Source organism: Trachurus japonicus, chromosome 5 (genome assembly GCF_045865225.1).
Source record: "Trachurus japonicus isolate A0001 chromosome 5, Traja_1.0".
Lineage (NCBI taxonomy): Eukaryota > Metazoa > Chordata > Actinopteri > Carangiformes > Carangidae > Trachurus > Trachurus japonicus.
The window spans coordinates 12,916,723-12,941,998 of NC_140911.1; the positions used below are offsets into that span (position 1 = coordinate 12,916,723).

A 25,276-nucleotide genomic window follows, 5' to 3' on the forward strand; every position below is an offset into this window, starting at 1 on the left:
ATCCAATATCTGACCACCCAACATCCACTAACCAGAACTATTCTTTTTTTTTTTAATAACAGAAAATGCAAAAGAGGGAGGGATTTAAAAAAATGAATGTGGAATTTTCCATTTCAATTTGAATGGGTGTTTTGTAGTCAGAGGTCAAAAGTTTCATTTTCTAGTTTAATGGTGTCATCATGTGTGATTTCCCTTAAGTATATGATGTTGGTGACCTAAACTGCTGACCCCTGACCTTTCTTGCGCGCTGGTGTGTCTTTGTCTGGTGGCTCCTCATCCTTCTTCTTGCTGCCCAGGTCACTCGTATTGACAGTAACAGTGGCTTTGATCTCCTGTTGGGCCAGCTTCATTCGCTCATAAAACACCTTGAAGAATTTCTCAGACTTATTGTCGCTTGTTAAACGTTGGAAGAATGACCGCTAAAGGGGGAAAAGAAAGAAAGAAAGAAAGAAAAAAAAGACAATGCATGTGTTTATTTTATGGTTATATTGAAGTCATATTCAACTTATGCTGTGTTTTGTGATTCCTGAAGTTGAGTCGAAGTTGTGTAACACAGTGACAGGATATATGACCATTTTAGTCATGGGTTGCAAACACCCTCTGTAATAAAACTTCTAAAAACAACAATCTTATCAGATGGGGGTGTGGCTCTAACACTGTGGTCTGATTTGTATCACTTTCAGGGTCCTTGAGGTGAAAAAGTCTGTTTTCGAGAACGGCTACTTGAGTTTCCTTTCCGTACACTCTAATTTTTTTTCATTTTCATTAACTAGTAATCTGCCATACTGGTAAAGCAGGATGGTTGACTTTCAACCTCATACTAGTAAATGTACCAGTGATGTTTCTTTTCAATCATCACCATGAATTTTAATAACCTCTAATTAGCAACTTCTAATCATTGTCTTATTGCCTCTCTAAAAGCCTGTACACAACTCTGAGAGCCAGAGGTTTGGTTAAAGGCAGTTACATAACCCTTCTCTCACGGAGGCAGGAAAACATGCTGTAAGGCCTCACTTCCAAAGGGACAAGCAACAGTAAAAACAAAGAGAAAAGCTTTGGGATTCACATGCAATGCAATGCAAAGTGAAATGCATGCAGACACAAAGATGCAGCTACACAACCAGTCCCACAGCCTGCTGTACATGCACAGTATGGCTGTGCATGTGCATAAACACAAAGGCAAGGAGAACAAATTCACACCTGCAGGTCCGCACACACACACACACATATAAACACAAACACACACAGCTGCAGAATCACGTTCACAGAATCGGTTTGTGCTGCAGTAAAAACCACATTTGTGTGATTGCAACAGACTACAGATTTCTCCGTTTTCTGAGCTTTTCAGCTGAGCAACAGTGAAAGTTTGCTCCAGCATGAGTAAGAGGTTTGTGAAGTCAAGCTAAGGAAGGAAATGTTCTGCCTATATGAATTACACAAAGGCCCCTGTGTGCATGTAGCTGTTGTTTTTCTTCAACAGGCTCATATGTTCTGTCCCATTTTCCTCTCGATAATCCCTCCTTACATAAGACCTGTAATCAGCTGAGTGGTTACAGTGAGGGCACACAGCGCCTTGGCTCTAACACTGTTACATCAGCCCACGGAGGGTGAACAGTGGAAAGAGGGAAAGGGAGAGGGAGAGAGGAAAACCCTGCCCTACTTTTCAGTGCCAGAACGGCACGGAGTGAGTGTGCGGTGTGAGCGGCAGGAGGGAGAGAGGAGGGGTGGGGTAAGAGAATGGGTGGTGGTGGTGGTGGTGGTGGGGGGGGGGGGGGGGGGGGTGTTCAATGCAAGCAGGAGTTATCACATACATAGATTCTGGGGCAGTTTTGAAAGCCTGTTACATAAGACTCTTTCCAGGTTTAGCTCAACTTAGCAAACTTTGTGAGAAAGGGAGAAAGACACGTCAATAGTGAAGCAACATGCAAGTGCATCGCACGGCACAGACGTGACTTTACCTGCACAGAAAAATATAAAACGGAAAAAAAAAATAAAAAATACTCAGTAAAAATCAGAGTCACCTGACTTTGGTCCTGAGGGATGTAGAACATTTAATGCACTAACAAACCTAAGTTGTTTTCCTCTTCTCTTTTATGCAACAGTTTGTTCTTGCTTGTTTTTCAAGCTGTTGTTGATCATGTTGTTGACAAGAGAGGGTCATTCATTGATAGTGATCTGATTACGAGTCAGACTTATGCAAGCAGACCGACTTCTCCAGACGCAGACAACAGCTCCAGGACAGCAGCTTTACAAGATTACCATATCAAATAGACCTCATGACTGCGGACACAAAAACTGATGCAATGGGGAGACGTTATTTGTCATACACAGAGCTGTATGCCGATTGATCACACTTATTGCAACTTGATTGTATCTTACTCAGGAAGAGTTACTGCATGGCTGCTTCGTTTTGAAAATATCTATTCTCTTAGATGTTTTGCCTGTATAAAAATAAATTTTGATAGAAAATGTGTATATTCTAAAAGTAAGGAAATGAAAATATGAAAATAAACTTTTAAAAGTTCCATATTGTATAAAGGGGGATTTCCATGGTGCTACAGCAGGCCTAGGTTCCATAACTAAATTGTCAATCAAGATGCTCAGTCCACAGGGAAATGCCTACAGCCTGTAGTCGCTGTCTTCAAATGTGCCGTCAGGACTTCTGTAACTTTGTGATGTCACAAAACAATAGTGAGTGCTCCGCCCACCTGGACCCAACATTCAACCTTGCAGGATTTAGTTCCTCTGAGTGTTTACCTATAATATCAGTTACAGCATCAGCCACTAGTTCATCAAATTATGAGAGAAGTCTGCGAGAGGAGATGGTTTGTGGTTCATAAAACCAAAACTATATTTTTCTAATGGATCAACATTTCAAATAAAACACCACATGTAAAACTGAGTTGACTACTGAATGTTTGATCATGTCAACGAGCAAAGTAACAGGTCCAACCACATTTTCTATGCAGTACTTTTTTGGTTGCCTTTGCATTTGTTTATATCATGACCTAACATCCTGTCAGAGATGGTGAGAGATAATGTCATGGGAAAGGTCTGCATTCAAAGACACCTGATGATACATAAGGAAACACAGTTTTAAAGACCATTTCGATGCTGAGTCATTCTGTGAAGAAAATGGTCAGCTTTTCCCCCGACGCGGCTTAGTCTGCTACGTGTCTCATGACAGAGCCATTAAGCCCCCTGGGAGCTGTGTTGATCCTGCCGCTGTCAGTCAGGTTGAGCACAGCAGGTTTTAGATCGACTCATAATTCACCCTCTTATTCTACGGCATCAACATGGCGGCACAGCGAGACCTCTTTTATGATTATTCTGCGCTTCTACTCCTCTTTCCCTTTCCCGTCAGCTGCCACCCCGGCTCCTGGCATCAACACGGGCCCGTTATGTAAGGCTGTTTATACCACCAGCTCTCGCTTTCTTTTTATTCATCTCCCGCCTTTCCAGCCTGACACCTTGGTGAGTGACAAAGTCATCTCTGTGCTTATTGGAGAGTTTTGGTGGCGTGCTCAACCGCCGCCCAGCTGGTAAATAAAGAGCTCTGCTCTTTGAAGTTAACAACAAGATAAATTAAATGAAATGACATCCGTGTCCTCAAGAATCTGCACAGGCCACAAGCCAAGCAAAGTCTAAAGAGAATCCAGCGACTTCAACAACAACAACAAAAGCTGCAGAGAGCAGGACTGAGCTAATTAAACGTTCATAAACCATAAACTGAGATTTAAAAGGAGAATCCCCTGCCCACTCTGTAGTTAGAGGAGAACTGGTATGTTGATGATGCTGATGCCTGGAAACTCACTTTACAGAATCTTTTTAAAGCTTTCCAAGAGGTAGCTGTAAAGTGAACTTGAACCTAGCAGAGGTGGGGGTGAGGGGCGGGAGGGTGGGGTAAGGGGGGTAAATCATGCTCAGAAGGGCCCGAGAGTGGCGGCGTGTCACAACAAGCCTATTGAGTAAGAGCGGTGGCACCTGTTTGCTCCTGTGACAGTTAAGGATCTGAGGTCACGAAGGCGGTGTTGAGTAGATGGATGGATGGTGGAGCTGGGAGGAGCGGCGCTTCTACACTTCTTCTCTTACATAACACACACTTTCTCTCTGAGGGCTGTTTTTGGAATAAGCTTTCTAGCCTCTAAGTATATCCTGGAGCGTGTGTGCATGTGCGTGTTTGTGTGTGTGCACTAATGGGGAATACTGATGTAGTGTGCAAGAGTGTCGTTTTATGCCATGATAGAGCTACGTGTCTGGCTTGAGTTACACTTGCAGTGTCACAGCATCGCCAAACAACAACCTGGAGGTTGTGAGCATACGTGTCCAACAACATGTTATGTAGTCCATGATGTTCTACACAAGCTGAAATTATTTATGGAAAGTTATGTGGGTCAATAATTCATGTTTGACATGTATGTGCTGTTCTATAAGTAGAGTGTCATTGATACCAGATCTCTCTTTTTTAATCCGAGAATAAAAACATAGATACAGGCTGAATTAAATACTACATACTACACCTTTTATTTCCGAATTCCCATTAACACATACCGTAATTCTCACTGAATTTCCACTTCATAACTGCTATACACACACAAGATGGTGACACCTTTCCAAAGAAGCTTCCATTTGAGTTTGACATGTTAAGTTAACCACTAGTGACTTATTGTCAGGGTATAGGAAGACTCCTAAATAAGCGGCTACAAATAAGACTTTGCTTTTATAGCGAGCACGGAGATCTCAAACATTTCTTGTTCACCTACCAGTGTGTATGTATTAATGAGGCACAGCCTGATCTACTGATCTCTGCAACGTGAGACAGGCCTTTAGTGAGTCAATAAATGGATGTGGCAGTTTTTTTGCCTATACTAACTAACAGATCAAGATTACTGGACTGTACTGTAGCTGCTTTCTTTAATGCAGAGGATCTTTACTGGTGAACGGACAAACAAGTGCAATTTCATGTCTAGTAGACGTGGGAGATAAGCCCAAGTCTGCACGTCTTTGAGCAGCATGTTTGTGGGTGTAGAGGATGTGACCAGTCAACGTAACAAATGCAATTATTAAAATTTAATAAAAGGGATAAACAAGAAAGGCCTGAATCTTTCAACTCAGTCCATGGGCCTTTAATATTCTTCACCTGATGTTCCAGCATGTGACGTCATGACGAAGTCTCATTTTTGGCCAAAAGTTATCATCTCTGAGTGAGGGGAGCAGAGGGCAGCCGTTCGTTGTCTTACTCTTAAACATAATGCATGGTCATAAAGCCAGGAAGAGGCTGTGACCTGAGCAGTGCTGGAAGATGAAAAATCACTAACTAAAAGTACTAATACTACACTGTGAAAATAAAAGCCCTACATTCAAAAGTATTAGCAGTAAAATGCACTGAATGTACAAAAAGTAGGAGTCCTCCACTCACTGTGCAGTAAAATGTTCCGCGTCAGTGTTTTACTATTACACAAGATGTTTTTGGATTACTGTTGTGTTGATGTTCATATTGCTTTTTCCTGTTGTAGCTGCTGTATAAGGCTGCGCTCACTTGTACTACTCTATGTAGTGCTGGATAGCTTAATCTGCAGCAATGCATCTAATCTATAAGATTATCAGATGCCCTGAGAACCACTATGTCTTGATAGTCGGCTTTTCATGAAACAACAGTTTTCCGCTTTGTGACCATGCATTTCACAGCTAATCCAAGAGGCTTTTGAATAGTTTATTCACATCTTTTTTTTTATTCACCAACACGCTTACCCTGTCCTTGAGCAGAGCCATATCAAGGCTAGCTGTGGGCCCTGGATGAGTTCATTCTGAAGCAAGCCAACAAGCTCTCCATCTCCCTCTTATACTTGCTTTTTTCCCCTCGAAATTTTGTTGGCTAGGCTACGACCCTGGATTACCTCAAAAACAAACAAACACACTGCTTGGAGAAATCTGTGGGCATGTTTTTGTCCTGCTTTTCATTTAGACAACAAGAAGCCTTCTGTCCTGAAAAGAGGGCAGGCAACCCATCGTTATGTAAGACAGGGAAATGTGATGCATCTGCTGATATGTTGAAAATTCTCTCTGGACCATACATGAGCCTTCAACAAAGCTCACTTGTCCCTGTGTCACGCCAGAGGAGGAGAAAAACACTTTACTTTAAATTCTAAAACAAGAAGCTTCTGTATAATTGCGCCTCGCTCTTCTTTACGCCATTAACTGCTCATCTTATCAAGTTCACTTTGAGGTTCTCTTCGACCAGCAGAGGAAATCCGCTGAGTCAGAGGCAGACGTCCAGATATCTGCTGTAAATGGTGCAAGCTTCTTAGATTTTACCATATCACAACTGATTGCTCCAATGTGTATCTTTTAGCACTTTATCATATTACAATATTTACTAAACTCAATAATACAATAAACGTTCTAAATATTTACAATGGCCTGGGGTGCACAAAGACAAACAAAGAAGATCCACCACCACTCCCAGTGTAAAATGCACTCCACCGGCTACACTCAGCTTTGTCATCACGCCTTGACCCAAGAAAGGTCAATCAGCACATTAAGTCACACACAGCTTTAAGGGGTGGGGGGGCTGACTGATATGAGAAGATGGCGTGCGCAGACTACAAAATGTCATGAAGTACAACAAACATGTTCCTCAGGGAGCACAAGAGAGATGCTAAAATCTATTGATCTCTCCTGAGATTTCAGAGGGGCTGTCCCTTTTATTACCCTCTTTTCACCAGCAGAGCATGACCCAGTTCAGGGGTCCAGTAGGAATGTCAGGAGGCCTGAGGCTCAGGGCGTCATTCACCCAGGCAGGGAGCAGGGAGGCAGGCAGGCAGCAGCTTATGTAACAGGAGTCATGTGAGTGCCTTTGTGTACACTCTGGGAAGTCAGGCCTTGTCAGGTAACAACACTATGCAAATAGGAGCCGATTATGCAACGGGCCTGTTTATGCAAGACAACACACAAGAGCACGCACACACACAAACCTCAAAACCAGACTGCACTCGCAGACGGCCTACAAGCAGCACACATTCACACACTTGGTCACACAGACACACATGCACATATTCTAGTACATGCATGCAGACACACAAACACAAACACAAACGGCACCCTGCAAAGCCAAAATAATGCAGTTGCAAACACAGCAGCTCTCTCGCTCTCCGCTCTCAACCTGCTTGCTGTGAGGTTCACAAAGAGTTAGCGTTGCCATAGCAACTCTTGGCTGACTGTTGGGAGAAGATGACGTGTTTGGCTGCACAGCCTGGACCTCTCCCAGCAGACTACTGTTCCTCTTCCTTTCTGACTTCTGTCCTCACTCTATCCAACGTCCAAACTCACTTTCATTATTATTTTTTTGTCACGTACAACAAACATTTTGGGATGCTTTCTGCACATGACAGTGAACTCTCGCTTTTCACCATGTTTCCTGGATGCGACACTTGTATGCAAGTATCTTTTCTTTTCCCATTTCAAGTCATTCTCGGTCACTTCATTTTGTTCTGTTGACGGCAGCACAGCTCCAGGGCAATAACTAAAATTCTTGACACCACAGCGTTGAACTCCTGAGATAACATCTCCTTGTTGAGATTCTGCTCATGCCTCTCTGAAGGGAATGCCTTTTAGTAGCTCCATTTATTTGCAGGAAAGACGTGCGAGTGCCGGTCGGACCTCATTAACACTTCACACCGACCCTCCGCGGCCCCGTACGCCCTGTGTACTCTTGAACCCAGTAACCTCCACTTACCTGAATGACCGTGTTTCCACCCTCCAGCAGCGCAATGGCCAACAGTATGCTCTCCTGGAAGATCCTGTCACTGGTAGCATTCATGATGAGGTCAATGACCAAATCAGAGGCCCCCTCTTTGTCCAGGTGGCACTGGACCTCAGCCAAACTCAGCTCCCCTCGTCCACCGACCCCAGAGCTGACAACTGAGATCAAAGATGTGAAATGATTATCAGACTTCAGGCAGGTTACATAATGGAACATGGATCGCAATGTATTTTCATTTTCCATTATTAAACACATAGTTACAACAACAATTGTGGCTATTTGAAGTTGGTTTACTGGGTCCATCTGGTACATGCTGCCACACCTAGTAAGGTTGCATTGTTCTTAGTTATAGCCTATTATGTAACAGATCTTTGCAGGGACATGCTAAGCTAGCTAATACGCAGTGATACAGAGTTAGCCGTGTTCCAGACACATGAACCGCCCTATAAAATCTGATTTGTTCAGTGATTCAAATAAGCCTGATCTGTGTGCTCATTGACTTTGGATCCAGAAACAACCAACCAATCATAGTAGCCGTAATTTAAAAATGAGCCGACGTAACTAGCTACAATAGCTCCCTGTAGGAAATATAGGACTGAGTGAATAAAGTTTGACAACTGAGGAATATCAGTCGAATGAGAAGTTTAAAAAACATGAAGTGAATTTATATCCACTATGTGCAGAAGCTGCTTATTTTCATCACATAAACATAGGCTACAGCTGTTGGCTATATGCAAGCTGCCACCTCCCCTCCATGTGTGAAACCTAATGACACCAAGATGCAAACAAGTCATACACTGCAACAATATTGATGCAAGTATAATCAGAGAGCTGCTATTACTACATGAGGATTTAATAAGGAGTCCAGAAGATAACTGTGATGCATAGAATAAGGTATAACAGGTATATTTTCTATCCATTCAGCCACTGCGCAGAACAAACAATACAACATCAGACGTGTCTTTAGTCCATGGAGACTCTTTAACTGCCACTGTTGCTGCTGCTGGCTACCACAGCCAGCCAGTGAAGCAGTGGTGGTGAGATAACAGCACCCATCAGAGCCATCTCTGGCTGGGCGAGCCACTGAATCAACAACACATCCCATTCTAGACAGAGCTTGGCTCTCTGGTCGCTTGGCAACAACACGGCCTACGTTATGCCGAGGAAAGAGACGGCATGCTCAGTAGCTGATCTGAGGTCCAAGGGCTTAAAGGGAGTACAAGGCCATGGCTGTGAATAAGATCTAATTTTTTTTCTCTCTGCTCTGAAGCATGAGAGATGAACGATGAGTCATCTCTGTGATGAGAGACAGATCAACTCGCTGGAATGAATAAATGCCAGTTACGAACAATCTGTCCAATTTGTGAATGTCGGTCTCGCAGTTGGATGGATGGACACGTCGTTTCTGTTTGGAATAACAACTGTTTTCTGTGCAAATGCATGTCCTCAGTGAATGAACCTATTGCAAACAAAACTGTGGGCTAAGAGTGTGGTCCGGGTGGGTGATCAGAACCCACATGAAAGCAACCTCACTTACTAAGCTTCTTTACTGATAAATAATGGAAACTGGCTAGTGTCACTGTGACTACAGTATTTCTAAGTAATCTGACAAAACGCAAATGGAAACAAATGTTTCCGGCCTCAGTGGAACTTCCTTACAACCTGTCAACAATTTTCTGTGAATATTCCTATGATGATTTAAAAAAAATAACCCAATGTTTACCCTGACACAGTTGCATCATTCTCAACAGCTTTTTATTCATCCACTGTGCATTAAAGTCTACCACAACACTTAATAATAACAAAAAAACAAACAAATCCACGCTGATGCAGTCTTAATCCTGACTAAACTATCACAAAGATCATCAACTCACTTATCAAACTTTATTTAAAGGTTCTGTATTTGATAAAGGTAACATTCATTAATACTCATACTGTGCACTGGGGCCTAAAAATGTACACAGCCTGTAATCTGAAAAGCTGTCTGGACTTCTGTAACTTTGTGATGTCACAACAAAATAGTCACCGCTGTCAACCATACGCCCCACCCACCTCAGCCCACTATGGACCAACTTTGCAGGATTTGGTTTCTCTGCATTAGTTTTATTTGATCACTCAGTAAGCCAAACCCCGAGCCTCCTCTCTTCTGATTGGCTGAAACCAACCTGTTAGTATAGCTCCAGTCTGAGCGATTTGTGGCAAAATTACATTGGGAAGTTTTTTCATACTTTAAAAATACAAATATGTCCTCTTATGGATTAATACCAGAAACATTTGTAAAAATGGGACCTTAAAGCAATTTCTTTGAGCAATGATCAAAACAATCTGAAATATTATTTTTTTTTTTTTTTGTTCAGACTGTTTTGTGAAGTTTTGTGAAGTGAGCCAAGTTACGCATACTTTTTGAGCTGTATGCGTAACTTGGCTCAGCTCTGACCCAGTTTCCCTGAAGAAAATATTTCGAAACCTAACCTTTTATCTTTATGAGTAAACCTCATAAAACACAGATACTGTACTATTACGCACGCACGCACGCACACGCACACACACACACACACACACACACGCACACACCTGTCGGTGCTTTTCCCGGCGCTCCAGCGGTGAGTGGGCCGTTGCTGAAGGTCGTGAGGCTGTCTCTCCTCTGGCCAGGTTTGACATTCCCGTAGTATCGATTAACCAAGATCTGCCGCAGAGCTTCTCCCTATCAGTGAAAATGAATGTTAGGAGACTGAAGTGAGTCAGAGCTTCACCATGTCACAGAAGAGGAGCCAAAAACCAAAGTCAGTGTGCGTAGTACAGTACAAGATTACAGTATTGCTGCAGCAGTGGTAGTTAATCACATTGCTGTACTTGTTTAAAGCCTTAAACACCACTAATATTTTATTTGCTCCATTTTAGAACTCCTCACTGTGTTTTTTATATTATCTAATCCAGTTAAAGCTGCTTGATGAATTTAATAAAAGTTATAAATTTGTGTAGTTGAACATAAACTTTGTATAGATAAAAATAAACAATACGTGTCATAGCCCTGAAATTAAACATAATAAGATGTCCCTTGTGGAAGGACATCTTGTTTGTCCTCCGATGCCAGTCAGTGATGTTCCAAGGCAACCCATGCCAACATGCAGCGTTGCCACATTTCTGGTTTGGTGTAAGTCAGTGCAGCACAGTGACCTACATGCCCCCTCTGCCCCAAATAAGTCACAGGCCATCAAAGATGAGATGAGCACCCAAAGTTAATGTCCATCTGTTGATCTGCCTCACATGTTATATGTCACATAACTGACAGGGAAGGGAGGGAGCGCCATGCGGGGGAAGCAGTAGTGTGACTGCGACGACCTTGTGACCGTCGCTCAGTCAGTTGTTGACCACTAATACCAAACTCAGTACCTACCCTCCTGTGATCCTCCAGTTGCTTCTGAGGCTGGTTGGGATCAAGCTCCTTAAAGGTGGTGTGAGTTAGCAGAAAGCAATAAAATAATAATTAAAAAAAAAAAAAAAAAAAAAAGTCCAAAAAGAAAATTTGGAAAAGAAATTAGAAAACAAAACAGGGTGTTAAAACAGTGCAAATTAGTTATTTCATTAGCATGCAAGAAAATCTGGTATAAATTAGCTCATGCAGTTAAGAAGGAAGTGGTTGGGCTGTGTGAGGAGAGGTCAAACTCATGCAAGGCTTTGTGCAGGGGAGGACTGACATTCCCTCCAAACATCACAGATACACAGTAGTTAATAGTTCAAATCTAAAGTTTTATGTCAACTCAATTTTTTCCTTCAGCCTATAAAAACATCTCAAATACTGTACTCTTTGGCATGTGGTGACTCCCTCATTACTTTACAGTCACAGTAGCAATAGTGCCTGAATTATTTACATAAGAGAATGACAAGCTGCCAGTGGGGGAGAAACACAAGCTATGAGAATGAAGGGAGAGAGAGAGAGAAAAAAAAAACACTCTGTCCAGGTTACATAATGGAGCCGTGAGCTACTGACACAGACTGTAAGCAGCAATCTGGCATGGAAAAACACCTCGACCATGACATCAACCCCCACCCCAACCCCCCCTCCGTGCCCCAACACACTCTCAGGAAATTGGACACTTTGCAAAAAAGAATAAAATGAAGAGGTGGAAGGAAAGATGAACAGAGGGCAGAGGGAGGGAAGAACGGATGAGTGAACAGGTGGGAGGCATTGCACATACAGGGGCTGATACGTAGCATCATTTCCACAGAGGTAGCAACACACACAAGGGAGGGGGGTTGTCCTTGAAAAAGGAAACAAATGGGAATGGGATGTGATTCTTATCTATTTAGATGCATAGATGTTGGTCACTAAGCATAGTGTATAGACAGGACGGGTGATCTCTGATAAGCAGTGACCCATATTAGCGGGCAGCAGGCTAATATGGGTCTGAAACACACCTCAGCAGGGACTTCAGGCTCGGGTGGAGGTGCCAGCTGATTGGAAATAAAAGGCTGATGTTAGTCAAAGTTAGAAGATGCAGAATTAGTAGCAGTATGTAGGAGAGTAGTTCATTACAACGCGTGTCTCATGTTTATTCACAGAGCAGCATGGATGATGTGCAGTAAAAACCTATTGAAGCAAGAAAGCAGAAGCTGAGAGTACAAAAAAAAGGAAAGAGAAGAAGCTGTGCCCTCACCACAGTATAGACCTCTGTCTACGATTCTCTACTGTGTTTAGTATTTTGTGGTTCCCTTTTAACCTCCTGCTGCAAAGTGTTGCTGCCTATGCCCTACACAACGCTGCATTTCCACCTGAAATGATAAGATATGCATACTCATCTGAGTACTAATATGCAATAATGAGGCCAAATGAGAACTATTTATTTGAACTGGTGGATCACAGACAAATACTTTTACTGCTGGAAAGTGCTATTTCTTTCTTTGACAAAAACCTAAAATGATGCAACACTAGAATAATCTGATAAAGGACCACAACCAAATTCTGAACCATGAATATTTGTTTGTATAGACAAAGCAGCAATGGCTCCTCAAAACAACTCGTTGCCAGTTCCAAACTACTGGAACTCACACAACAAGTTTTACAAGTAAGTTAAAAAGAATAGAATAAAAAATAATTACAACAATTAAAATAAAATGTATGGTTATGAAATCTGGAAAAAGTAAAATGATGAAATAAAACACATTTAAATTGTTAAATAGATCAATGAAATGCTAATTGACAGCTGAGTATGAAGCATAAATAAAAACGACAAAGTTGCTTTCCTAAATAAGATTACATCCCTTGATTATTCACAAAATTCAATCTAACACAAACCGAGCTCAAGAGGCCTTCAAATTCCAGCTGTTTAAGAACGTTATTAACAGATGAAGAAAAAACAAACAAACAATCAACGAAACAAACCCCCCACCCCCCAAGAAAACACATCTACTCAGTCACCCACATACATTATCTCAGTGTGTGGTGGACAGGTGTGAGTATTTTGCTACCAGCTGGGCAACCATCTCCCTCTGAGACCCAGACATGTTGGTTTATTCTGATTAATTGGAATTTCCCTGTATGAAGCCTCCTTTTACGTCAACGCAACAATTTCCAATTTCCATCGAATAAGGGTGACGCATCATAGACCAGTAAAGCTAGATTCAACATCTACCTGTAATCAACAAAAAACACAAACACGGTTTTGGCTGTTGCAACATAACAACCGCCAAATACGTAATCTGACCTAATTTCTCAACTACGGGCCACAGTTGGCCTGTAATTTTCTTGAGTATATAAAAAAGATGGATGGTTTGACCCCGTAATTGTTATCAACGCCTCTTCTTGTTGTGCTTCCCAACATGTGTGATAAAATCTCCACAGAGGCAATGCCAAAAAAAAAACAAAACACAAAGACATTCGGGGTGTTTGTTGGACATGGAGAGAGTTGAGGTTATGTGATCTCACTGCAAAATCTCTACACTCCTCCGTAGATGCTGCTCCACTCTTGAGGCGCTGCCAGCAGTCGGACCATTTAGAATAACATAACTAAGAGCCTTAACCCACATCCCAAAACAGCCAGACACACAGTGAGCAATGGCCTACCTCATCTTACTGAGAAGTCATAAAGGGAATTGACTGTTCATAACGAAAGAAAAAGAGTCTTCAGGGAAAACGCCAGAAGGGCGTTTTTTTATGTAGTGCTCTTCTGACAATACAAAACTGGCCTGGCCGTCTGCCCTGTTACTGAGTCTGACGACAAACAATTAGCAGGTGTTAACTTCGGCTGAAGATCACAGTCACTGCTCCCAACTTTTCCCATGAACCACCCCACCCCTCTCTTCTTCCATCCACCCTGGGTTGCCTAGATGGAAGCACACCACTGCTACTGTCTCCTGAAAGAAATCTCTGCTGCACTTTTATTGCCAATTACCACTGAAGGTCACACATCAGTGTAGAGTTTAAAATTCCAGGAAAACAGGGGAGGAAAAAAAAAAAGAAAGAAAATTGTTGGCCCTTATGTAACTGCTGCCTGAGAGCTGGCAGGAGCCCAAGAATCGTGCAGCATTAAGTTAAGGAAACTGGGACAGTGGTGTGTGTGCGCCACTGAGGAACGTCTACAGCTCCCCCTGTTGATGGAGGAAAAAAAGAGCAGCTCGGAGTCTCCTGACTTCACCCAGAGTAGCAGAGACTGGAGGACTAATGAGGACAAGAGAAGTCTATCTGAGGTAACTTGGCAGAGGCAGCGATAGGAGTGGCAGCTGGAGTAAACTGCACAGACCAGAAAGTGAAAGTGAAATGAACGCAAGACTATAATGTCTGTAAAGGTTGTGGTTGAAGAAATGTGTGAAAAGAAAACCTAGCTTAATGAAGAGCAATTAGTTTTGGATAATGAGGAGATCGTTATGAGCTGGCAGAATATCAAAAACCCAAAGACACGTTCACACATTCTCATATAGACAGATTGACAGACCTTGTGTTCCCTGCATAGAAACAGCGCCTTATATAACTCTTCATGTATGGGTTATGCGCTCAGCCCCGTCCTCAGAAAACCATATTACATCATCAGAAAAAACAAGAGACCTCATCTCCATCTGACCCTTTTAACCTCTCGCAGTCTCACAAACAAAAGAAGTTAACATGCATATGATGGAAACAGAAACACATGCAGTGGATTGATATGATCAGGCCAGACAATGAGTGTGGCAGACTGGTCATGTCTTGTTTTTTTTCCCCCCGCCTCGCATTTTATCATGTTCCTATTTCTGGAAGTCTGAGATAACCTCTGCTAATGGGTGAACCGTCACTCCTCTTTATCCTGCTCTCTCATCACTCTGTCTGGATATGCAAAAAAAAAAAACCAGCCCACAGACTTGGCATGCGGCAACTAGAAGTACGATGGGGTCTGTCAAACAGTAGTGAAACTGACAGCTGCACTCATTCCCTGAGACCTTTGGGTGGGTGTTGTGGTAGGTCAGAAAGCAGTAACTGGGGTTACATAACAGCTATCATGGCAGTTTATCTTTTCTGCTGCTAAGGGGAAGTTGAGGTTTTCGGCCTGCCTGTCCTTCATCTGAATGATATCCACACATGCTGTTAACATGAGAGTGTGTATGAATGAGTGACATACAGCAAGTGCTGAGAATATGTGTACATTCTTGAGATGCTGCATATGGGAGGAGTCGAAGAAACAAAGCACTTGTCTCCGAGAAGAACAGCTCGGCTTTTGTGGAAGCCGGGGATTTCCATTGCTACAGTACCAGGCGGCATGTGTGAGGAGGGAGGGAGGGAGGGAGGGAAGGAGAGAGGGAGGGAGGGAGGGAGGGAAGGAGGAAACATAAGAAAGAGAGACACAACAGAGAAACTGAGAGCATGTTGCTTCCTGGCAACTCTGGAAAGACCCTTTCCAACAATTTATCCATTTCCCCAGCCATTGTTCACTTCCCTCACACTCACCACCTCCTTGAATCAGTGACTCGTGCCTATTTTTCACTCTTCAGTTATTTTCCTGCTGCTACAGATTCTCCTTGTCTGACAAGGTAGTGTGAACTTTCAGTTCTGACAAATCTACTGATTTCTAGAGAAGCCAACTCACAGGCTGAAAATATCAACATGTGCTGAGCCAAGTGACGCTCCTAAAACAATTCCAGTTCAAGGCCCACTGACTAACTTTTCTTCCCCAAAAGCTTTCACCCACATCACATGTAGTTCTAATTAATGGATGGAGTTTGCTCATTTGCAGTGGAAATGAATCTATTGACAGGGTTTGACCTAGCAATTTTAGGATTTCCTGTCGAAAAAACCTAGAGAGTTGACCTTGACTGTTTTGTCACACTAATCAGTCGAGGGTGCTTCCTTAATGGTCAACTTTTAGTTTAAAGTTCCACAAAAAAATCGGAAGTGAACCTTCAGCTGAGACTATATATTATGTTTTTAAATGATACAACTAAGAAAATGCCTTACAGTAAAATCAGCAGTAAAGAGAGCAAAGCAGTAAAAATTAAAAAAAACATAAGAAAATGAAATTAAAAAAAGGTTCATTCACCTCTGGTTATCTAAAAGGTTGTTAGACCAACCAAGAGACTCTGACAGTACTTCAGCCTGTGCTTTAGCGCATAACGAGCTAATACACCTAAAATATATCAGGGTTCACTAAAGTCTTAAATTAGACTCTGAATGCTCACTGGCAGCCAGTGGAGAGACACGAGTATGAGCCTAGTGTCTCGTCTCCTAGAAAAGGCCAAAGACCAGCAGCTACTTTGAGTAAGCTCAACGTGGGTGGACTGACTTCAGGTCTGAACACAGAGAAAAGCAGAAGTCCAGATGAGGATATAGGAGCACGGCCCTGTGGTTATTATTACAGTACTTTAAAACTGTGTCTACTGGGAGTTGGTGGATACTGTATAAACAGATCTGTGTAGGTTACATCCCGTCTGAAGAAATCAGTCAGCTGTGATAGTGATATGGTCCCTCTGTAGTCACACCCATACTGTAATCCCTCTAAGGTCCACTCACGATCACAAACAGAAATCAGAAACTGCTTTTATTCGTTTGCTTAAGGCCACAGGTCATGACCACACACGCATTTTTGCAATGCAGTCTGCCTGGCCCCCTGTGTTATGAACTATCTGTTAGATGGAATATCCCCGGCTATATATACACACTCACACCTGCTCTTGTAATGGTGGCAGAAAGCCAGGAGGAAGACTATGGTCTTTCACAGCCATCCATCATTTCAGGGCCGAATGACCAGAAAAAAACAGAAACAACTCTATGATGTAATGTAGTGTAACACAATACCTAAATAAAAACAACAATACCAAGTTATATTTATATTAAGACTACCAAGTTATTAATGAGCCGATTTATTAGTGTGATGGTCATATCGGATTGTTCATTTGCCTCAGCTCATGTTGTGTATGTTACATGTTTTTATTATGGGGACATTCATTTTTTAAAATTTATGCCCAGTTTACTTTTTACGTTTTTTATAAATTGTTAACATTTTTATTTCCATTATTTTACTCTCCCTGGTGCTATTAGCATCTTGCACTTTAACTATCCTAAATGGGAAAAACAGCACTTTACTCTAGAAAACTAGCACTTTAACTTATCAGCACTTTAATTAATGCTAACTCCATGCACTTTATCGGCCCCAGGAGCTGCTGCTGGCCCACCCGGTGGTGTTCTGTGATCCTACTTTTAGAATGAGGAGATGTATGTGTTTTCAATGTAGTCCCCCGGTTGCCCAAGGGGTAACAGGTGTGGCCCGTGTGTGGGCCTTTGTGTTTATCTGTGCCTTTCTATGTCTTGGGCCTTTCTGTATTGCACTATGTTGTGTATTCTTTGGCATCTGTATTTTATTGTGTCGGACGTCAGGACTACAGATGGAAATTAGCCCGAGGGATAAATCTGGTACAACCATCTTTTCATTGTTTTTTTTTTCAATTGACTAATGGTAATGTACACTGCCCTGTTTCAATAAACTAAATAAACTAAACTAAACTAATTACTAAAAACCCAGATATGAATGAGTGATAAAGAAAAAGGGAAATTGGAGGATAGTTGTGTTGAAAACATAAAAAAAAAACATCATGTTGGGAGATAACATTTACAGAAAATACAACTGACCTGATAAAATATTGAAAATCCACTGAATCCTACTGTAATAATCTATCTCTATCTGAAACAATCTAAAACTAATTACCTAAAATTAGGATTTTGTACTGTGTGGCGTCTACAGACTTTTTGTTTGCTCCCTCAGTCTACACCACACATCCCACTGCTGTTTCTGCATTCATTATTTATTGGTCCATTTTTAGATCACATCATTCAGGATAAAGAGTGACTTAATTATGGATGATTAAAAGGTGGTACTAAATCAAAACATTTAATATGGCTTAAATGAAAACAGAGGGCAAGAGAGAGAGAGCGAGGGAGAGGGAAGAGTGAGAGAGAGAGAAAGAGAGAAACTCCCTCAATGGAAATTCCAGTGCCCAAAAGTCCCACGTAATTGCTGCTGTTACAGATGACGTCTGTTGCAAACAAGGAGCAACAACAAAATGCGGTAGTGTTGTTTGCCTGCTCACACAGCATGTATTCAGTAAATAAGGCCTCGCCCTCTTCTCAAATCTCCTTTCTTCCTTAAGCTACCGTACACAACCATACACAGGCACCACAGACAAGCTTATCGCATGGCATGCTAGCTCTACAGTATGCTACATCTTAACATGGAGCTCAGGAACGACTCTCAACACACACGGGACAGAGAGGGATGGACTGAGCTGCCGACATGTGTCGCAGGTGAGGATGTGGATGCTAAAGAGTCTACTGGCAGCACAAGCACATCTATGCTGTTAGTTGGAGACAAATCAAATGTACACAACAGTAGTAAGTAAAATGATCAACCTCAGCCACATCCATTTCATCATCAAAGGCAATCAGCTGCAAGAGAAGAAGTATAGGGGGCAGAGAGTTAGTAGAGCTCGATTAGTGGGTTAAAGCTCGGTCACAAGTGTGCAAATGTAAAGCTTGTTATAAACACACACGCACACACACACACAGAAACACTGAAACAGTGAAAGAGCTGCGAGATAAAGCTCAAAACCAGACCAAATTAGTAATAGTAAAAACACCCTCCCACCTTCATGTTTCAGCGTTTTATGACATTGAAATCACAGATGATATTCCTCTCATCTGACAGAACAAGTTTAATGTTTCCCTTCACCTAAAGCTGCAACTATAAAAACAACCTGTAATTTACATTTTCTTTGCTTGCAGACATATTCAAAGCCCTTTTCTTGTGCCCTTTACCTGATTGGCGCTCGCAGTTGTAGATACAGTATATAACCTAAAATCACTTCTTGATTGCACACCGATATTTTTTTTCTCACTTTGACATTTAAGACTCTTCTTCCTGCTGATGAGCGTAGAATCAAAAAGTTCATCGATTGCGGTTCAATGTCATTGCACAATAAAACATTGAAGAGTCCATGGGGGAGAATACTTTTCAAAAGCGCTTAACACAAGTTTTTTCAACCTTCACAACTCTATACAACAAACCTTTGTTGGTATTCAGTTTAGTGTTTTAACAAAGACATGAGTGTGCTGCCAACAGACAGACAACGTGCATTCAGAAAACAATAGAGCTGCCTAAGCCTCAGCGTCATCACTTTAAAACATAATAAACTGAGTGATGAATGAGCTGAATTACATGACTTACACTGTCCTATTGTTATTTTTTTTGTATTATTATAAACAAGCACATGCATCTCTCAATCTCCTTATGCATACTATGAACCTCCACTTTTACTCTAACAGCCCTCTTCTCTGCTTTTTGCTGTTGCACTGCATCCTTTCTTGCTACATTACTACCACTTGAGTTAGTTCTAGTGTTGATTTAGCCTGACAGTGGAAAAGAAGCTGAGAAGAGTTGAAATGATTAATTGGGAATTAGTACAAGAGCCAATGAATGTCGTGTTAAGTAGCTGAGTGAGTCGGAGCATGCATGTTAATTGTGTTAATGTTAACATTCATTACTTTGATCATTTGGACTTACTGTTTGATAGTAAGTGTTTTTGGAAAGGAAGCAATGAGGGAATCTGTTCTTAGTGAGTTTGTTTCAAACAGAAAATTAGACATAATAGCAAGGAATCACAAACTTCCCTGGCTCTCAAATAAAAGACATGAGACCACACAGTACATAGGGGTAATTTCTGTTCGTTGTTGCTGGTCATGCTCCAGACAACGTCAAAGAGACCTCGGCCTCTTATTTTATTCTATTGCTTCCTGATCTAAAGTCGTCCAGTATGTTTGGTGAAGTGGGACAGGAACACTGCATCCTGGGATGTGCGCAAAGTGTTTTATCTCATCATGTGTGGGTGAATTTGGGCACACAACTACACGCAGATGATGAGAAACAGGAAACACAGGAGGTACACACCTTCTCCCCATAGCCACGGTCTTTTGTCATCATTTCCCTCAGTGTTTGCAGCACTTTGATGCACAGACGCTCCTCATTCTCCTCCAGCAGCTGCTTGGTGTGTTTGATCAGTCTGGTCATTGGAAGAGAAAGAAAAGTGAGCACATTCACATGCACTGATGAAAGTGGCAGCTCTATAACCACCGCACACTACAACAGAACACACCTAACGTGATGGTGACCTGATAAGTATAATGGCAGCTAAATTATTTCCTTTATAGAATTAACCCTTCTTTGTGATTCAGCTGTGATTTGAAAACTACCTCTACGTATCTTGGCTCAGAGGACAGTTCAGAGTCCAGCGAGCTCTCCAAAGATAACAAAACATCAAATTTATGTGCGTGTGTATGTATACCTAATGTATAATCTAGAGAAGAGAATTCCCTCATTTACAACTATAGCAGTGAGAGGTGAAATTGTGGTTGTGGCACTACAAAATAAAGAAAAGATCAGTTCACACTGAGGCTGTCTACCACCTTAACTATGTGCTTTCTAAACTGTCTGTTAACATAGCTCTGATCTTAGTGGCTGGAGATCCACACTCACTTTGATATGAAACCTCCACTTTCACATTTCTTTCGAGCCTCCGTGTTCTCAGGGAAGAGCAGCTCTGGACGATGCAGGACGTCCACTAGCACTGAGAGCTCAGCTTGGACCAGCGGCCTCAGGCGGTCCTCCAAAGCTGACACTATGTCCTACAGAGCATAGTGACACACAGCCAGGTTAGACACGATCTGAAACTGTGGTTTTACTACAAAAGACTGAAACATGCTCTTTGAAGAGTTCACCGACTTCCTGTCAACAGTTATCTGAGAAAACAAGATCATCTCAGGTGATTAATCTCAACATTTACATGCCTAATAACGTCATTGTCTCCTGAAATTTTCACTCAAATGTGAAGACTTCCTTCCTTCAGCCTCTGATTTTTATCTATTAATACTTAAACTCAAATGAGTTATTCATCTAAGAAATCCAGCTGTGACTTGCTTCATGAATTAATGGAGGAAAAAACAAAAGTTCAAAAACCACATATATAATGTGTGTGTGCACCACCACATCCCACCTATATATGCGCTTCCTGTCACGTCTGGTGATGTTTACTGTGAAAAGACGTGAATAAGTGGAATTGCATCATAAAGACTGATGACTAGTCTGTGAAAAAAATGAGCATGTGGAAGAAATAAACCTCAACAGTGGACCATGAATGGCAATGAAGCAGAGATGTTGTGAAACTCTTCTCCCTAAATAAAGGCCATGAAAAATCAGGAAAACAAAGGAAAGGAAAGAAAGAAAGAAAGGAAATCGTGTCTGGGGATCACAATCTCTGTTTGGGAATGGGTTGGTGACGAGGTTGGCCTTGTGATACGGGTCAGAAATGGTGAACTTCCACTTCGTACTGAGTCACGTTACAAGAAAACAGGGTGTAACAGCCTGGCCTCTCACTATAAAAAACGTATTTTCCAGGATACTATCAGGGGCCACTTCTACAGTATTTTGCTTGCAACACAGTTACCAAAAGCATTACATCACTCTTGGCACTCACTGACAGTAACAGTTAATGATAACAGTGGGGAGTCATGACTGGCTCCTCTTGACAAACACACACACATGCACACACGCACACCTCATGATGTAGGCTGACTTGTTAATAAGTGTGGACATAGCTTTTGTGAAAGTCAGAGCTATTGTTCTCATTTTCCTGTTACAAGAAGCCAACGGAAATGTGTCGCTCTTCTCCTGCTGTCTAAGAGGTGTTATGGGTCAGACCGGCAGCCAGCTACATCAGAGTCACCTGAAAACAGGCTGCAAAAACATGCCATATCTTCACAACAAAACAAATTATACATTAAATGTTTTCTTTATCTCAAACATTTGATTTTTTGCAAAAGGAAAATGTGTTTTTTATGAGCCTTTCAGAAGAGACACAATGTAAAGCTGTCAAACACAGACATTTTACAAAAGATTACTGTTGTTATTGTACTTTTTGTATCTAAAAAAAATATTCACTTAGTATGGGCTACTACAATGGCTCATCATCTATCCAGCAATCAGTACAGAAAAATTTGCACTTTGCACTTTCTTTGTACGAACTTAAGGTCCTCTTTGCCAGACAGAAATGAACATCTTGTCACTCCGACAGTAAGAGACATTGTTGTGTTGCGCCATTCTGCTATAAGGTGTGTTATCGGTTCACTTCATAAAGGCTCACTTCTTCCTGTGCTTCGCCAAACACAGCCATCATTATACTCACAAGTTCACAACTGACAGGAAGATGCGTGTTTCACGGTTTTGCTAGTTTTTGTGCTTTTATCACTAAACTGCTTTATAATGTTTGTGTTTCTTTTTGATTTTTTGTCATTGCACCAAATTCCTGGTTGAGGGATCTCTGCTGGATGAAACATGTGGCTTAACTATTGAATTATTCATTTTAAAAGCAGAAAAAATGAATAAAACACAGTACATCTTTCTACCAACCTGTAGCCTCTCAATGATGTTTCTGTAGTCTTTGGAGGTGGTCAGGCCGGAGTCTCGCCTGAAGGTGTTCTTAGCCGACAGTCTCCAGTTGAGGATGCTTTTCTGCACAACATTATTGGACTTGACAAAGAGGTTGTTCACCTGACTGTCCAGGTCAACTGGGATAGCGATGGCTCTGCTTTTAGCTGGGTAGAGGGGAGAGCATAGATGTTTAAAGTATTGAACTTGTGCCTCAAAGTTCTTTCTAGTGTCATACCAGAGGTTGGTGGTGGGTGTTGGCACAGTATCTTACCAACATCTGAGAGCACTTTAATGCAAGCCTCCACTGAGGCCTTCTGAACAGGGTTCAACCAGTTACAGTGGTACACCCTGAACACCCCCTGAAGCAGCTGTACGAATACTGGCTGACGAGTCTGGAAGGCAGGGAGAAACAAATAAGGACAAAAAAAAAGACAACTCACAGATGGAGGAGGAACATGGTGAATATGAATTTAAGTACCAATGAGGGACTAATGTGTTCCCTCACTGGGTTGGACTCGAAACCCCATTTGTGCTTAACATTTCAGTGTGAGGATACTATGGCACCTATTGTGGAAGGGTCTACAACTTCAGGTCCAGTTATTCATAGTCATGTGTACTCCCAACATAAAGATCCATACCAGGGTTTAACAGCGAGTACAACTGATTTCTACCACCGTGACGAAAGAACGTCTATCAGCTGGCCACAGCCCTTAAGTACAATAAATACCTCAGTTATCTTTCCAAGAATGGCGGCCTGTTACAAGAGAAAGAGGGTCGTGATGTCATCATGGTTTTGGTAAAACGTCAGCAAACAGAATTCTCTGAATGTGCAAAACGGTTACATAATAGGGAAAATCAACAATTTCTACTGGAGCCAACTGGAAACAAAACAACTCCAGACACGTCTGAAGAACTACACCACAAAGTTGCTGCATAAGGGATTTAGCGACGGGTAGTGGTCAGAATTTATTAGGAAAGTTGTGGCCAACAGGGCACCACTACACCAAGGTCGAAGAAAAATAGTGACCAAGTTGCAACAGTGCATCATCTGCCCCATGTCCCAACAAAACCTTGTGCAACACACCCACAGATCTGGGAACAACAGAGTCTGTGTGCTGACTAAGCTATGAAAATGTGGAAACCCACACAGTGAAGATACTTCTTAACATTCAGCTCCTGCTGAGAACTAACGCACCCACGGGTTGGAAAACAAATGGGGAGGGGGTCACCTTTACTTACATACAGACGGCGAGCCATCTATGCAAAGGGAAGAATGTCATATTTTGCAGTATATGCATGTATGCATTATTTTTCATAAAGCACATACTGTACAGATTCACAATTGCATGACTGTTTAAATTATGCATTGCAAGTGTTAACACTCCAGAGTCCAGATTACCTGCAGGCTTGTGCTCTGGTCAGAGAAAGGAGAGCTGAAGAAACATGTGACAATGCTCATGACTGTCTCCGTTACATAACGCTCAAGCATGGTATCTGCGTGCTTCCTGTCGCTGGTGTTGTTGCACACCTAGGCAGGGACAAGGAAGATATCAGTGTGATGCACATCCAGTCAATCAGACTTCCTGCATGTGGGCGACAGGTACAGTAACATATGTTTGCCCCATGCTGCGCTGACATAATCACCATGACATAACATAAGTATTTTTGCTCTACTCATCACACTTGTTGGATACACCACGGCTTACCCTACAAATGTCCACCAGGAAGTTCTCAAACAGCTTCCACATATGGTTGGATGTATAAATCTCCTTCATCTCCACTTCCGTGTCGACATAGCAGTGGTTGAGGAAGTTGATATAGGCGATTTTAACCTGTCAGGACACAAACAAACACAGTTATTGAGTCACATTTTCTGGATCAAGTGCACAGCAAAATCTGTCAACAACAAAGTGATTTACAGGCACATCTGCCTAATTCAAGTTGAGACCCACTTTGTGTTTTTAAGGTGCTGGAAAATGGTAGTCGTGTGCATTGCGCAATTCATGCTGCCGACTTCTGCTGCACCTGGTGTGTATGTGCAGGCTGCAGGAGTGTACTTAAACTTGGTTCAGTACTGTAACACATTATTGCCCTGTTATGAAGTCCTTAAACGGTTAGAATATGATGAGTATTAGGATTAGGGATGAACCATTATGCTAAAAGAGAAAAAACAAATCTGATTTTGATTATTATGCAGATATTTTGATATAAGTGTTAACTTTTCACTTTCACTTTGAGTGAAAAAGCAAATCTATAAATGATGATGACCAAACACACATGTTCCTAATGCTTCATTATGGTTCAAAGTCACTCATTTGAAAGAGTGGAGACGCAGCTCCTATGATTTAAATATTGCACTCAACAATAATGTGATATGGATAATATCATGATCAATTGTTCAGCCTTGTAGAATTTAGACAAATGTCCACTGCCTGGAGAAGTTAGTCAAGTGTGACTTCTGTAGATATGTATTTGATAGATATTCTTATCTAGAGATACTTAGAGTCTTAGACAATTAGAGATAGATTAGAGATTTCAAACACATGCTGAATTCAGGTCTAACATGTGGTATGAAGAG

The 25,276-nt window shown here is 41.8% G+C and overlaps 1 protein-coding gene across 14 annotated transcripts in view; it reads right to left on the reverse strand.

Moving 5' to 3' along the window:
- itpr1b (inositol 1,4,5-trisphosphate receptor, type 1b) overlaps positions 1-25,276 on the reverse strand; it is an 84,873-nt gene that overhangs the window by 30,269 nt on the left and 29,328 nt on the right. For 5 of the 14 annotated variants that reach the window (XM_085776374.1, XM_085776369.1, XM_085776368.1 and 2 more), the window contains 12 exons: positions 24,405-24,530; positions 24,098-24,226; positions 22,970-23,090; positions 22,678-22,862; positions 20,749-20,897; positions 20,164-20,275; positions 18,630-18,665; positions 12,182-12,217; positions 11,160-11,207; positions 10,337-10,466; positions 7,736-7,920; positions 236-419 (listed from right to left, as the gene is read on the reverse strand). In XM_085776374.1, the coding sequence (XP_085632500.1) occupies positions 236-419; positions 7,736-7,920; positions 10,337-10,466; positions 11,160-11,207; positions 12,182-12,217; positions 18,630-18,665; positions 20,164-20,275; positions 20,749-20,897; positions 22,678-22,862; positions 22,970-23,090; positions 24,098-24,226; positions 24,405-24,530 (1,441 nt within the window). Of the gene's footprint in view, positions 1-235; positions 420-7,735; positions 7,921-10,336; positions 10,467-11,159; positions 11,208-12,181; positions 12,218-18,629; positions 18,666-20,163; positions 20,276-20,748; positions 20,898-22,677; positions 22,863-22,969; positions 23,091-23,425; positions 23,453-23,937; positions 23,956-24,097; positions 24,227-24,404; positions 24,531-25,276 lie in introns of all 14 variants that reach the window. The other 9 variants (XM_085776377.1, XM_085776376.1, XM_085776375.1 and 6 more) reach the window with 4 other exon arrangements.